The 17,007-nt window shown below is 39.7% G+C and overlaps 1 protein-coding gene across 17 annotated transcripts in view; it reads right to left on the bottom strand.

Annotated features, from left to right (window-relative positions):
- LOC148853344 (uncharacterized) overlaps positions 1–17,007 on the bottom strand; it is a 122,565-nt gene that overhangs the window by 98,390 nt on the left and 7,168 nt on the right. For all 17 annotated transcript variants that reach the window (XR_016112760.1, XR_016112765.1, XR_016112755.1 and 14 more), the window contains exons 6-7: positions 16,839–16,964; positions 12,716–12,778 (exon numbers count right to left, since the gene is read on the bottom strand). Coding sequence is in view for 5 of the 17 variants with exons in the window: in XM_088983663.1 (XP_088839789.1) it covers positions 12,716–12,778; positions 16,839–16,964 (189 nt within the window). In the remaining 12 variants the exon portion in view is untranslated. The remainder of the gene's footprint in view (positions 1–12,715; positions 12,779–16,838; positions 16,965–17,007) is intronic.

The following is a 17,007-nucleotide window of genomic DNA, read 5'->3' as shown; positions in this document are numbered from 1 at the left end:
TAGACAGAGTGTAATGGTTGCAAATGAGGGGGAGCAACAGATTACATTAGCTGCAACAGGTGGTACTAATGTAAAAGTGATCCCAAGAAAGCTGATGACAAGTACAAGTTGTGGTACTCACTGTCGGCGCTCAAGACATACTTGTGACACATGCTGGGAGCTCTTTGGGAAACCGAAGTGGGCAGTAAAAAAGGAAGAGCAAGGTAAAGTGCAGGGTCAGAAGAAATACAATGTAGAAAATATGGCAGCTCAAGATTCTCAGTCTACTGGTAAACCTGGTACCACACAGGAACATTCCACGAGTTCTGAACCCAAGGAGGATATCATGAACCCCTTCCGTAATCACCTGAAATTGTATGGTAAGGCTTTATGTCAGATGAACAACTCAGTTACCGTACCCCCTTCTACTTCATTTGCATCTACATCAGGTAATGTGGCCTCTGCCTTCCATATTTCCACTACCACTGATTCCCCCTAGATTATTAATTCAAGGGCCTCGAACCACATGACCAATAAGCCAAATCTTTTCCAGTCTTATAGCCTATTGCCTGGGAGAGATAAAGTGAGGCTTGCAGATGGATCATTCTCATCCATTGCAGGTCAGGGATCAATATCTCTCCCCCATGGCCTCAACCTTAATAATGTGTTGCATGTACCTAAACTTCCTATCAATTTGCTTTCCATTAGTAGTATCACAAATTCCTTAGACTGTAGTATAACCTTCTTTCCTGGTTCATGTATTTTTCAGGATCTAACTTCTGGGAGGACGATTGGCAGAGGAAGCTTAGTAGATGGTCTCTAAACTCTCGACAACAAGGCTGGTTTCTCGGTGTGGTCTTCAAAGTCATGTGGTCAATTTGGTCAATCCAATAAAAGTCAAGTTCTTTTGTGGCATAATCGTCTAGGTCATGTGTCCTTTGAAATACTAAAGTGTTTGTTTCTGGTTTAAGTCATGTTTGGTGTCAGGTTTTCAATGTCAAACGTGCCAATTGAGCAAACAAAAGTAGAACAACTTTTCATTCAAGCAATAAAATAGCAAATTTTCCTTTCCATATTGTGCATTCTGATGTCTGAGGGCCTACTACTATAACTTCGAAGGGTGGATATAGATACTTTATCACACTGATTGATGACTTTTCTCATTATACATGAATATTTCCTATGCATACCAGAGACGAAGTGCCAAGGATTATAAGAGACTTCCAAAGGATGGTGTTCACACAATTTCATGTTGAGATTCAGATTTTTCAATCTGATAATGAGAAAGAATACTACCATGGTGAGCTTAATGAATTTTTTGCTTTCCATGGAACCCTTCATAGGAGTTCATGTGCAAGAACACTACAACAAAATGGTGTTGCTGAAAGAAAGAATAGACACCTTCTTGAAGTAGCATGAGGCATGATGTTGCATGTGTCGAAACGTTTCTAGGTAGATGGTGTACTTGCTGCTGCATATGTCATCAATCGCATGCCCTCTAGAGTATTGAACTACAAGTCCCCTCATCAATTGTTGTTTCCTCAGTCCCCTCTATTTTCCGTCCCTATGAGAGTGTTTGGTTGTAGTGATTTTGTACATGATTGGTCTCCTTCTTGTGGAAAGTTGGACCTCGGTCTATTCCATGTAACTTCCTTGGGTACCCCTCCTCTTGAAAAGGGTACCAGTGTTTTGATCCTATTGGTCAAAAGTACTTTGCCTCTATGGATGCTTCCTTCTTCGAGTTTGGACCGTTCTACCCTACTCCTCAGGGAAGAGTAGTACAGAGGAAAAGTAGGTTCGCCAAGTCTCTCTTCCCTCTATTCCGGATCTAGCTCCATTTTGTGTCTTTCTGCATACATGCCGTAGAGACCAACAGTGTTCTAAAGATGTAGAGCTACCAGATACTGTGCAACTGATGCCATCAGACTCCCAAGAGGTAAGTCCAAATGAACTAGTCACTTATCCCTATTGATTCCTCCCATGTTCCCATCTCGGTGGTGGATGATCTTGTCATCCCGATTGCTCATAAAAAGGGAGTCAGATCGTGTACTACCAAACACCCCATTACCCACTATGTATCTTATGACCATATTTCCCCCTCTCACCGTGTAGTCTTATCTGTTGTTTATAGTATTCCCATACCCAAAAATGTGGCAGAGGCTCTAACTTATCTTGAATGGACAGATGCTATGAAGGAGGAGATTAATGCCCTTTATAAGAATCACAATTGGGATTTAGTGGATCTTCCAAAAGGGAAAGACCCTGTGGGGTGTAAGTAGGTTTTTACAGTAAAACACAAGGATGATGGAATAGTAGAAAGATAAAAGCAAGACTGGTAGCAAAAGGGTACACACAAGTTTATGGTATTGATTATGATGAGACATTTGCCCCTATAGCAAAGATGAATTCAATTTGGGTTTTGTTATCATTGGCCGCAAACCTTGACTGGGAATTGCATCAACTTGATGTAAAAAATGCTTTCTTAAATGGTGATCTAGAGGATGGGGTTTATATGGTTCAGCCAGCAGGCTTTTGTGCAAAAGGAAGTGAGAATAAGGTGTGCAAGTTGAGAAAGTCTCTCTATGGCCCAAAACAATCTCCCAGAGCATGGTTCAACAGATTTCATATGCCAGTTCACCAGGTAGGATTCAAACAATTTCAATCTGATCACACTCTCTTTGTTAAAAGGTGTCAGGAACAAGTTGCAATGTTGATAGTGTATGTGGATGATATCATCATTACAAGGAATTGGAGCTCTTAAATACAAAGGTTGAAGGAGTTCTTGGCCTCCCAATTTGAGGTTAAAGATCTGGGTCCCCTAAAGTACTTTCTTGGGATTGAGGTTGCCCACTCAAAAAGGGGTGTCTTCATCTCTCAAAGTCAAAGAAATTACATCCTAGATCTGTTGCAAGACACAGGCAAGCTAGGTGCAAAACCAGCAGACACCCCTATGGATGTTGATCATAATTTGGGTGATTGTGGTGGTTAGACTTGTTCATGGGCTGGGCCGGGCTTTTCACTCTGTATTAACAAATTTTTCTAAGGCCCGAGCCCAAGCCTGGCCCGTCAGGCCTACAACTTGGGCCCAAGCCCGGCCCTCATAAAAAGCCCGAAGCTCGGGCCCGGGCCCAAGCCCGAAATTTAGCCCATGTTGTTACTATTGCTGAAGCGGTTGAATAGAGATAAAGAGAGAGAAATTATAAAGAAAAAATAAAAAATGTATATATTAAATTATATATATATATTAATAAATATTATATTATTTATAAATTTATATAATATATAAAATACATATGTATTTTATAAAATATATAATATTGAGTGGGGCCGACTTGCTATTTCATATGGAGGCTGCAAAAAGAATTCTTAGGCACTTGAAGTATCTAGGTACCGGCTTGCTATTTCATAAGCACAACCATCTCAAAGTGGAAGTCTATACGGATGTTGATTGGGCATGTGTTGTGCATGACAGGAAATCTACAAGTGGTTACTGCACTTTTATAAGAGGAAACCTAGTGACATGGAGGAGTAAAAAACAAAATGTGGTTGCAAGATCTAGTGTTGAAGCTGAGTATAAGGCTATGGCACATGGGGTGGCTGAAGCACTTTGGTTGAAGAATTTACTAGAAGAGCTTGGGTTCCTAGTTAATAGCCCCATGTCTCTCTACTATGATAATAAGGCAGCCATAAACATTGCTACTAATCCTGTCCTACACGGTAGGACAAAACACATTGAAGTGGACAAGCACTTCATAAGAGAGAAATTAGAAAAGGGTGAAATCTGCACTCCTTATGTTAACTCCAAGGAGCAGCTAGCTGATGTTCTCACAAAGGGACTTCCATACTTGTAACATAATGAACTATGTGACAAGCTGGGCATGATAGATATATTCAGCCCAACTTGCGGGGGAGTGTTGTTAGAATAATTTGTAAATTGTTTCTGCTGTTACAGTTTATGTTGTCATTCTTAGAGTGTTGTCAGCTTGTTTACTACCTTTTTATTATTGTTTTATTAGGGTGTGCCGCCAGGGGCAAGCATCTAATTCACCATCTTTTATTTTTCATCTCATTAATATAAATAGAAGGCTGGGTGCCGCCAGCCAAAAGTTTTTGGCTCCCAAAAAGACGTTCTTTCTTCCTCTTCTCTTCTCTTCTCTTCTTCTTCTTCCTTTTCTTCTTCCTAGAAGAAAACAATATTCAAGATTAAGCCCTGCTAGGAAATCAAACACCTCATTCTTTTCTACTAGCTTTTGGTAAGTAGCAACATCCTTGGTACTCTCCCAAACCACAATCCCCCAATGGTCAATCTTCCGCCACAAGGTTTTAAGAGCTAAAAAATAGACTGCAATAGGTTTATCTAAGCCAGGTCATCACTATGTAGTTCTCATGCACCCACTGGGAAGAGTTAGTCTCAAGTTTATTCTCTTCACCAGTTATATTCCCCAAATTTCCATGAGCACCAATTGCTATCTTGGATGATTGTGACCACTCCAAATAATTTGTACCATCCAACTTAACTGTAGTGACGGTACTTGCCTAAAAAGGATCACTAGCACTACCTGCACCTAGTCCTAGGTAACTAGTAGATTTGTGTTCTACTCCACTACCCTCCATAGTTCCCAAAACAACTTAAAACTTCAACTGTAAACAAGAAAACATCTCTAGAAACAGATCGGTCCCTTTTGGAAACCTCAAAAAAAAACTTCTAAAAACAAAAAACCTTTACCCGAAGATATTTTTGTCTTCCTAAAAGTTGGTAGAACCAAGAGAAGAGGCAGCCGCTCTCTCCGGAGACCTTAGAAAACTCCAAAAATTGAATTGCCCCTTCAAAAAACTTCAAGGAATCCAAAAATAACTTGAGTGCCTCTTCCTAGATCAAAAATAAAGAATCTTTAGTTCAATCAGGATTCTTCCTTCTCCAATTCTTACTAATTTCAATGATCAACCCAATATCAGAAACATAGGGTTCTAGATCCACCAAAAATTCAAGAACTGGGCCCTTTAAAGTCTTCATCAGCTCTCTATCTCACTATGCAATCGAATGATCTAGGACCGCACGAGAGAATCCCAAGAGTCCTTAGAAATTGCTCTAATAAGTAGAAATTTCAGAAAAAGTAAACTGATTTATAACAGAAATAAAAGGAAAAGAAGAAGAAAGGTTTCTTAGAGAAAAGAGAAAAGAATGAAAGAAAAGAGATGGGAGAAGCCAATAATCAGTCTGGCCGCCCCACTCATTAGTTTATATATTCACTAATTATAAAAAGGTATAATGTCTAATATGCCCTTAATATGGTGGCTGCTGTCAATAACATGAACTGCACTTAAGAAACACTAGACTGATGGGCCTTGGGCCCAATAACACTGATTCAAGAACCTAAAACCTCAACAGTACATATATAATAGGCATTATATTATATATTATGGGGATAAGGTAAGAAACCAGAGATTCTAATTCAAGGCTGTATGACTCATTCCACTCTCTCCGCCCCCAAATTCTACTATATTTCCAACTTTTTCTCAGGTTGAAAATCGGGATTCCTAACCACACTGCATCAGGTAGAAGTGATTCTCAAGTGGTGGTGTGATGGATGAGAGCGAGGAGATGGTCTTTGGATTCATAGACATTATATTACAGAGGCTAGACCATTAGCAGCCATAGAAAATACTAGATTAGGAGACCTGCTACTGCTAATAACTTAAGCCAATTTCTTGGCTACAGGAAGTGTTGCTACAAGAAAGTCGTCTTTTGGGTTTTCTAATATCAGATTAAGATGCCATTTTCTTTTTGGGGTGCATGGGGAGTATAGTATGATGGTCCTAGGGGTTTATGCTCCCTTCGGGTTCCTTTGTATTTCCCCTTCTTTTTCTTTCTTAATAAAATTTCTTATTATTGTTATCAATCAAAAGAATCGCCCACCATATAAACAATAAGATGGGGCCTTCACATTACAGACATGAAATCCATGATATTAAAGATGTAGAGAAGATGGGCCGACTGGCCCATAGGTTGTTTATTCTTCTTGTTATTTTGGGTCCATCCTGTCAATATTAAGTTATTTTTTAAGTTCTTCGTAAATTCTTGCCCAACTAAGGGCCTCCTTGTAATTACTCAAATATATCTAATAAAACAGTGTTAGAGGGCTGAGATAGAGACAGTTCGAAAACTCTTCTCAGAACCCTCATTGCCGAAACACACAAGTCTCCTCTCCTCTCTTCAGTTTCAACATGGTATCAGAGCATATCTGAACTTGAACGTCCTAGGGCTGGAGGCTTAGTCACGTACTGCCTGATTCCTGGAGGTCATTGGACGAGCCCAAGACTAGAATCTCTTGGAGAAGGGGTTCAGTGACCAGGAAGAATCAGAGAAGAAGAAAAAAGAGAGGAAGGGGAACAGCTCGGTTCTGTTTTTGAAGCTCGACTGTGTTTGGACTGTTGAAGCTCGAACTGTAAGTTGTGCTCAGTTTTCTGGTTCTGTTTTGCATTACCTTCGACTGTGTTTGGACTGTTGAAGTGTCTAAAAATCCTAGTTGTTCTTTACTACCTTCAACAGCATTAAATCTGGTTTAACCCAAAAATTTCTGGGCTGTTTTTCTCTTCTTCTTGGACTGTTAAAACCTGCCGAAACATCCTTGTAACAAGGCTGTGTATTGTTACTCTTGTTCGGCTGTTTTAGAGGGCTGTACAAACAGTTTTTGGGGCCATTTCTCTTCTTTGACAGTGGGGTTGTCTCTATTGCCCACACTGTGTTTGTGAAAAGGCCTATTCAGCAATACCGATTGGTACTTACTCTTCTTGGCTGAGTGCACAGTGCCTATGAGTTTTTGATTACTTCTTGAAGCCTGAACTCAGTGTGTTGCCTCCTTGTAGTCGGTTGAACTCAGTGTTGTCTCCTTGTGGTCGGCTGAACTCAATTATTGTTTGTTCTTATCCAGCATATTTGTAGAAGTCATCTGAAATCATATTTGAGTGTTTACATGATGTACTCCTCAGAGTTTGAAAGCAAAAGTGGTGCTGAATATGGACTGGGTCAGGGGACTCCAAGTGATTCCTTATTGACTGTAACCACAGTTAAACTAGATGGAACTAATTATCTGGCATGGTCACAATCAGTAAAGATTCATGTTTGTAGTAGAGGAAAGTGGGGGTTCATTTCCGGGAGTAAGAAGGCTCCCCCAGAAGATGATCCATCCTACAAGAAGTGGATGCAAGAAAATTACACTGTCATTGGGTGGCTTGTGAACTCAATGCAGCCACAAATCAGTCAACACTACCTATGGATGAATTCAGCAAAAGAAATTTGGGACAGTGTTGCAGAAACCTATTCCCAAAAACTCAATGTGGCCCGGGCATATAAATTGAGAAGTGATGTAAAGAATTTAAGGCAAGGAGAGAAACCTCTTGTTGTATATTTCTCAACCCTGAAACCCTTATGGAAAGAGATTGACCTAATAGAAGCTGTAACTTGGGATACCACTAATGATGCAAAGACCTACAGAAAATTGGTTGAAAGGAACAGGGTTTTTGAGTTCTTAACTGGACTAAACCCGGAATATGATATCACAAAACAGAACATTCTTTCCAAGGAGTGTGTATCTTTGTCACAAGCTTATGCATTGGTGAGTAGTGAAGAGACCAGAAGGGCTGTTCAGGTTCAAGGGGCTGATATTAATGATTACTTTGCCAATATGGGGATTAAACCTAAAGGGAATGTTGGAACTTCTAGTGGCACAGGAAAGAAAGAAGTTGTATGTGAGTACTACAAGAGGCCAAAGCACACCAAAGACAAGTGCTGGAAGTTACATCATAATCTTGTTCCCATCAGGTTTCAGAAAAAATATGATAGTAAAAGATCAGGAAGTGCAAATGTAGCTGCCGGGCCAGATAGTGAAGAGATGTCTGCTTCTGCACAGTTGGCAGCCATGAGAGCAGAATATGAAAAGTTTGGGAAAATGATCAGTCAGCTGAGTGATGTGACCTCTGCTACTGACCCTTCAGGAAATTCTACTACTTCAGCATTTGCTCATTCAGGTATAAGGGCTTCTGCTAATCATGCTACCTCTTCAGGTAATCTCAAGATCCCTTGAATTATTGACTCAGGTGCTTCTGACCATATGACCAATCTGCCTACCTTGTTTGTTTCATATGACTAAATTCCTGGACGTGATAAAATCACTTTAGCTGATGGTTCACTTGCCCCTATCTCTGGTAAGAGAACCATCAAGGCTACAGATTCCTTGTACCTCCCTTCTGCCCTTCATGTACCTAAATTAAATACAAATTTGTTGTCTGTGAGCAGTTTAACCAAGTCACTAAACTGTTGTATAACCTTTTTTCCTTCCTACTGTGTTTTTCAAGATCTGGAGTCTCAGAAGGTGATTGGGAGTGGCCATGAGGCGAACGGAAGATACCTGCGTGATACTCCGGGACAATGCACTGATCATCTTGGGAAAGTTGCTCTTGGATATGTCTCTTCAGAGTCTGTTAGTCGGATTATGTTGTGTCATTGTCGTTTTGGTCATCTGTCTTTTTCAACTTTGAATCATCTATTCCCTGAACTGTTTAAGGGAATTAGTCTGTCCAGTCTTCATTGTGAGTCTTGTGAATTGTCAAAGCATTGTAGAAGCAAGTATCCTTTGAGAAATAAAAGATCTTCTGTTCCTTTTAATATTGTGCATTCTGATGTGTGGGGACCTTACCACTTACCCTCCATGGGTGGCTACAAATATTTTATCCTGTTTATTGATGACTTTTCACGATTCACTTGGATATTCCTGATGAAATCCCGTGATGAAGCTCCAAGACTTGTAAAACAATTTCATGAATTTGTTCTAACCCAATTTGATACCAGGATTAAAATCTTCAGATCGGACAATGCAAAAGAATACCTTGAGAAAAACCTATCATGCTATCTTTCTGACATGGGGGTTATTCATCAAAGCTCATGTGCTAGGACCCCAGAACAGAATGGGGTTGCTGAGAGGAAAAACATGCATATTGTTGAGGTTGCAAGAAGTATCTTATTTGCCTCACATGTTCCTACCAGGTTTTGGGGTGATATTGTACTTACTGCTACCTATCTTATAAACCGCATGCCATCCAGGGTTTTGGGGTTTAAGTCTCCCTTCACTCTTCTTCATCCGGACAAAGACCTTTTTCCTGTTCCTATTCGTGTCTTTGGCTGCACCTATTATGTACATGTTCCAAGTGTCCAAAGGCATAAGTTTGAACCCAAAGCCCAAAAGTGTATCTTCCTTGGTTATTCCCCCAAACAGAAGGGTTATTGCTGTTTTGATCCAAAGTCTGGCAATCGGTATGTCTCAATGGATGTCACCTTTGATGAGTCTTCCCCTTTTTATGGTTCCTCTCCAGAAGTTCATTGTCCACATGGGGAGAATTTGACACAGGTGTTTGCTCTTCCTTTCCTGTCCCTGTTGAGTCCCTTGATGTGTCTGCCTCTTCCTCAAATGAATCAAGGTTGGATCAGTCGTTCCATTCCCCTTGTCCCGGTACCCTACCTCCTCGTCTTGTCCTCAATCCCAAGGTGTATCAAAGGCAAAGATCCAGAAATGGGCAGGTTGTTTCTCCCACAACACATGAGCCTCCTACACTTCCAGTCACATAAGAGACAACAGGTACTGGTTCAGCACCTTTGGATTCATCCTTCCCTGACCTTGATATTCCCATTACTATTAAAAAAGGAAAATGGAAGTGCACTGCACACTACATTTCCAAGCACCTTTCTTACAGTTTGCTTGCACCTTCATATTTTGCCTATCTCTCTTCTGTTGCTTCTCATCCTATTCCCAAGTCTGTGTCAGAAGCTCTTAAGATTCCAGAATGGAGGGATGCTATGAAATCTGAAATAGATGCCCTACACAAGAATGACACATGGGAAGTGGTGGCTTTGCCTGAAGGGAAGGATCCTGTTGGTTGCAAGTGGGTCTTTACTATCAAATACAGAGTTGATGGCACCATTGAAAGGTACAAGGCCAGGCTGGTTGCAAAAGGCTATACACAGACATATGGGATTGATTATTTAAAGACTTTTGCACATGTTGCCAAGATGACATCTGTGAGGGTTCTTCTATCTTTAGCTGCTCACTTTGAATGGCCCCTTTATCAATTGGATGTGAAGAATGCATTTCTGAATGGTGAATTACATGAGGAGGTTTACATGTCTCTTCCTCCAGGGATGTATGGAACTGATATAAAAGGGAAGGTATGCAGGCTGAAAAAATCTCTTTATGGACTAAAACAGTCCCCTAGAGCATGGTTTGAGAGATTTAGAACAGCACTTGTTAACTTTGGTTATGTGCAGACACAGTCCGATCATACTCTTTTTGTGAAGAGGAGTGGACCTCTGGCAGTATACCTCATTGTGTATGTAGATGATATTGTAGTGACGGGTAATGATGCCTCAGGAATTCAAGATCTAAAATCTTTTCTCCATACAGAGTTTGAGATTAAATATTTGGGGGAATTGAGATACTTTCTTGGCATAAAAGTGGCTCGATCCAAGGATGGGATTCTTATCTCCCAAAGAAAGTATGTTCTTGACTTGCTCTCTGAAACTGGAAAGATGGGTGCTAGACCAGCTGCTACTCCTATTGATATGAGTCATAAACTCTCAGCCTCAGAAGGGACATTGTTAGAAGACAAAGGAATCTTTCAGAGACTTCTTGGGAAACTTTTGTATCTATAAATGACTCGGCCAGATATTGCATATGCAGTCAGTTGCATTAGCCAATTCATGCATGCTCCTCGAGACACTCATTTGGCAGCTGTAGAGAGAATCCTAAGTTATTTGAAGGGGTCCCCAGGAAAGGGTATTCTGTTTGCCAAGCATGGTCATATGAAACTTGAAGCTTACAGCGATGTTGACTGGGCCGGGAACATTGATGACAGAAGATCTACCTCTGGGTATTGCAGCTTGGTAGCTGGTAATGTTGTTTCTTGGAGAAGCAAGAAACAATCGATTGTTGCTAGGTCTTCTGCTGAAGCAGAATATAGGGCCATGGCACATGGGGTTTCTGAATTATTATGGCTAAAATCTTTGATGGAAGAACTTGGAGTTGAATATGACAAGCCAATGATGTTGTACTGTGATAATCAGGCTGCCATCAACATTGTTCACAACTCAGTGCAACGAGATAGAACCAAGCATATTGAAGTTGATCGACACTTCATTAGGGAAAGGGTCTCTTCGGGTGAAGTGTGTCTTCCTTTCATCACATCTGAAGGACGGTTGGTAGATTTTCTTACCAAAGGCATTCCCAAGGCAAAACTTTAGCATGATACCAGCAAGCTTGGCATGATTGACATCTATGCTCAACTTGAGGGTGAGTGTAGAGAAGATGGGCCGAATGGCCCATAGGTTGTTTATTCTTCTTGTTATTTTGGGTCCATCCTGTCAATATTAAGTTATTTTTTAAGTTCTTTGTAAATTCTTGCCCAACTAAGGGCCTCCTTGTAATTACTCAAATATATCTAATAAAACAGTGTTAGAAGGTTGAGATAGAGACAGTTCAAAAACTCTTCTCAGAACCCTCATTGCCGAAACACACAAGTCTCCTCTCCTCTCTTCAGTTTCAACAAAAGAGATGGCAAGGTTGTTGGGAGTGACATGCAGGTGGACTCCACATTCAGCCAATGGTATGTTCGATATGTTAGCTAGACAGGGATTAGGGAGGAATCAAATGTATTGAGGACTGATTTCCTATGGGGGACATTTGTAAAAAGCAAAAATTCAGGAAAAATGAAAACAATGAATGGGTGTTAAATGCTTGCCCGAACAAAGGGGTGCTTATGCACACTAATGCATGTAAATAATTCCTTTATTCATAATCAATGAAGTCATTGCTGATCAAAAAATTAAAAAAAAAACAATTATTCACTTGGAACTAGCCCCATATCATAGCCATCAAAACCTTAGTCAATACAACCTTTCCCTTTGGTGTTAATCCCAGTGCAGATTCTGATGGGTCATAGTCTTGGGGTTTGTGCACTAATCACTTATAGAACTCACTATATTTGTCTGCCATATTTCATTTAAAAACCAGTGTTTTAAAACTAACACGGACAATTCAATATGCCATCAAGTCAAGTGAATTCAGTCAAATTTTTCCAATTCGACTTGCATACATGGTTGAGTCAGACTATACTCGGCCAAATTTCAAGTCTATTCGTGTAGTTCTATAACTATGTAGAAAATATCTACTCACACGCCACTACTATGATAGTATGATGAGACAATATCTTGTGGATTTTAGTTGTCTCCTACCCTCTCCTTTATACATCTGTACACTTCAATCAATTAATACAGACACCTTTTGTTGCTGATCTCCCCCCTTCCCCCCTCCCCCCACACACATATACACAAACAAAGAAAAGACTCTGACTATCCCTCTACCCTGTAGTACAACCAACCTTGTTTCCCATGTCATTTTCCTCTTTATCTTGATTACATTCTCATCTCAATCTTTTTCCACTCCAGAAAGTACAATAGTGAGTCAAAAGAGTTAGGCAAACAGAAATATACTGAGGAGACCTTTTGGTTAGAAAGAATTGTCATGCAGACCAAAATAAAAATGTCTATACAATTTGTGATTAAGGAGATAGTGAAAGAGAAGCTTTCAGGGGAAACTTAATAACCATTCAATATAATGAGGGTAAGAAAATTATTCGAGAAAAAGAAATTATGTTAAAAACATGGAAAACTGAAAGCAGAATCACTTACCTCTAAAGATAAATTCTTAAACCAGTGCTTCAGACTTTCACCTTCCATCTTCCATAATGATGCCTACCCAGGAAAGAAAAAGGAAAAAAGGAAATGTACAGTCATGCAGTCATAGTGGAGTATGGAAAAAAATAGTGCCAAACAGACAAGGTATAGCAATTGTCAGCCCTGTAAATGTGCCATAGTGAAAGCTGGACAAGAAAATCAGAAGAGATTTTTGGAAACTCTGAAGGAATCAATTGGCAGTGTTGTATGGATCATTCTAAATGGTTAAGATGCTTGTACGTAGATCAGTTTCTGGTACTGGCACTCCAGATTCTTTTTCTTATTTTTTTCCTTTTTTTCTGCCTTTTTCTTTGCTTGCTTATTTGATATAAATTAACAATGAGAATGAGAGTTCCAATTTTCTCTATAGCAAGTTTCCAGGCAACAAGACATACATGTGAATATGTTATCCTTCTCAAAGGCACATGGTATATGGAAATTGGACCAAGAATGACAAATTTTAGTCAAGTCTTTTTTACAAAATATCTAGCAAATCCTATGGTCCATGGTTTTCCTTGGAAGGAAATTTGGCTGCCACATATCCAGCCAAAGTTGGATTCTTAGGTGGTCTGTTGCGGTTGGTAAATATCTTACTAGGAACCAACTAATAAGGAGGGGAATAGTGTTTGATTCATCAGAGTGTTTGATGTGTGGCCTGTATGAGAGTCAGTAGATTATTTGTTTGTGCACTATAAGGTTGCTGGACTCTTATTCAGTCACTTCTGCAAACTGCTCCAGGTTAGTAGTTTGTCAGACAAGAAGAATGCATTCCCTCATCACCTGTTTTTTTTTTTTTTTGATTGGTATGGAGTGCCTGGATTTTAGTGGCTCTCCTGGAAGATGTATATTTCCTGGCTGTAGATGATCCATACATGTAATCAATGTTTTAAGACCCGGACCGGACTGGATGGTTGGACCGTTAGACCAGGGAACGGGAGACCATTCGGGTTTTTTAGATCCCCAGGTTTCAAATTTCTGAAAAAACGGAAACCATTGAAGACCGGCCGGGTTTTGACGATTCAACTGGTCTTAACATACATATATATAAAAAGGCAAGATTTGAACCCTCGACAATTGAGGTTAATTCCAACAAATTAACCATTGTGCCAATGCATTAAGACATGTAATCTATAATTGGACCAAATTCAGTAATGGTCCTCTGCACTTCATCAACTAAACCGCTAACAATCCTATTTGAACACATTTTAAAAAAGGAAATACAAGAAAAGGCGAAGAGATTTCGCCTTCTAGAAAGAACAACCTCTTACAAGAGCACAACTATGGGATAAAGAAACAAAATCACCAATCAAAAAGATAATCATTAACAAAATCTAAGGTAGACCAGAAATCAGATTCACATCTTCAAACTTGGGGTGCACCATAAGCCACTCCAACATTAATAAGCATATACAGCCAAAATCCTCTTATTATTGTGATGCTTCCATTCAAAGAATCTTCTATTTCTCACCTTCTAAATGCGTCATAATATTTTTGAGAGAAGGCAAAATATAGAATTCCATAAATAAAACCCCTGTACAACAAGTGGCTGTACAAAGGAAGTTACCAAAAAAAACTCTCCCAATTTCTATAACAGACAGCATTGACCCCTGTTTGTTTGCAAAAAGAGAATCATATACAATAAATGAGATATGAGCTCTTCCTTGAAATGCTTATGAACAGCTAACCACGAATGCATTTTTCCTATAATTTTCTGCACCACTGAATCTGCCAAGCAATCCTTGTTTTAGAAAATCCTCCAATTCCATTCCTGTCATATACCCCAAAACACATCAGCTGGCAATGTCATCCACTGCCCTTCTTGCTTAAACCTTCCACCCTCCACCCCATCAAAAAGTCCACAACTGAAGCTGGACAGAAAGTTCCCACAGCAAAGTCACAAGCACAGCTAACATCTTGCTCCAAATGTAAAAGGCAAATCTGCAATGAAGGAGAAGATGGTCCACAGACTCAACACAGCCATCACAAAAGACACAATTAGCATTGTCCAAGATCATTCCTAGTGAGCAGATGATCCCCAGAAACAACATTTTGTGGCAAGTGCATGGACTGCATACCTGAACAGAAATTTGACTAGAGAAAGCTTGGTGAGCTCTAGATAGATGACTGCAAACAGACCAGACAGAGTATATACCATTCTCTTCCCAAACCCATGTTCTTTTATCATCTCTATGATAATCAACTTGAATGCCATAAAGAAGCTGCAACAATTCTGTTGTGGGCCCAATTTCCCAATCATTCACATTCCTTCTAAACTGGGGCACCGATACTATACCACCATTCTGAACTGGCATGCAGCTTGCCACATTAGCATTTTTATCAGAGGCTATATCGAAAATTTCCAAAAACCTTTCCATCAGCAGCCTGTCACCACACCAGCAATCCTTCCAAAATTTGATTTTCTTCCTGTTTCCTACCTTTACTGAAAATACTCTGTACTTACTCAATATCCTTCTAAACAGAACAACCATAAAATTGAGCAATTGCTCCAGGCTCCTACCCCATATTTTGCCTGATTGCCCTCTTCCATAATCCACCCTGCTGCTCCTAATCATAACATTACTTGGAAATAGAGCAATAAACTACTCTGAGGGTAATTTTCCCGACTACCTGTTTGAGCCACTTTTGACCATTTCCTTATTATCTTATTTACTGAGAGTAAGAATATTCAAAAGAGTTCCAATGTTTTTACCCAATGTGTGGCTCTAACCTTTATGCTTTCTATCAGCTCCTCCAAAGACCTGTAATTGTCATTGAAAATTCTTTGGTTTCTTTCTTCCCAAATAGTCCAAACCATTACAACACTTATTGCCCTCCACATAGTTCTCCATCACTTTTTTGGCTAACCTAGGAAGCTGGGATTGAATAGGCTTTTCACATCTTGAGGGGGAACATAAAGCACCTCACATTTACAAAGGCATTGATGCATTTCCCTCCCCATAACCCTTCTTTTTAGTTAGGATACAATATTTTCCTGTTTCCCAAATGTGGTCCCCCAAAATAAATGATCCCTGCTGACCTGACCCCTTGTCTTTGCAATGCATCAGACATCCCATTAGCTGTTCTGCTTATCCAATGGAATGCAGTACCCGGTTCCCTTGCTAACCAATTGCTTTTCTGTTGCTCTTCAACCACGCAATCATGTGGGACTCACCTTCCACTACCAAATTGCTGTAGTTTAATGTTTTACCAAGATTCAAGCTTTGCAATAGTGCAGTTAATTCTGCCTTTACTAAGTTACCTTGACCAACTTAGACAACTTCAAAGACTGTTCCACCATTGAGAGCCCTGAAACACCATGTGACAGCTAACTATTCTAAAAATATGAATAGTAAAGTTTTGATTTCCTATGTGAATAGAAATCATCAAGTATAGACCCACAAGTCCCATTATATTTCTTGGGGAGCATTGTCATGAGCCCACGGAATCTTGTAATTGGCAGGAATGTTCCTAATCAATCAGAGATAGACATCTATGTTACCCAGATACAGCAGGACACAGCTGGATATGGAACCCTTGTACAGGTATCCAGGTATCATAGATAACCATTGTAAGGCATAGTCATTAATTGAGTCAATTCATAAAATAGATGGTTTACTGTACTAGGGAGCTAGGTCTCTATGAATGGTATGTTAATTGTCATTGAGGTGGATCAAGGGGATCATATTATGTAAGCCAACAGCCTAACACAAAAACTACAGTGCTAAGAAAGTGTTGCACTGAAAATGTTCTTTTCACCATAAAGCTCTTTCCAGAACCTATTCTCCCAAGCCCTATCTCTTGTATATAATGTAAAGGCCATTGTTCGTACTTTATAAAAATCAACAAAAAAAGTTACAAAAACAAAACCATAATATGAATTCATCCTGGCTTTGTAGAGTTGGGTCATGATAGAGCATATTCATCCTGGGGGGAAAATGGTTGCATGCCAAATTTTGTCTCAGAAATGCCAAAACTCAACGGAAAAAAATGTACACAGGTGCACAGAAAAGATTTGGAGGACTAGGTGTTACATATGTATGATATTTGAGAATGATCAGGTTATAAGCTCATCTCATACCCAAGCCCCAGAAAAGTACTCGGATAATTCTTGCATAACTGTAGAAGCATGATTTGCACTCTCTTTCCAGAGAGCTCCCTTGTCTTCCAAAAGCTCTGTATAGAGTTCTTTCACCTCAAACTCAAACTGGAGGAAAAAAATGAAAAGGAATATTTTTTTAATCAAAAGA

The sequence above is a fragment of the Nelumbo lutea genome, chromosome 4, assembly GCF_056320005.1.
Source record: "Nelumbo lutea isolate HS-2025 chromosome 4, American lotus-T2T, whole genome shotgun sequence".
NCBI classification, from domain to species: Eukaryota; Viridiplantae; Streptophyta; class Magnoliopsida; order Proteales; family Nelumbonaceae; genus Nelumbo; species Nelumbo lutea.
This window is presented reverse-complemented; position numbering and strand designations above follow the sequence as displayed.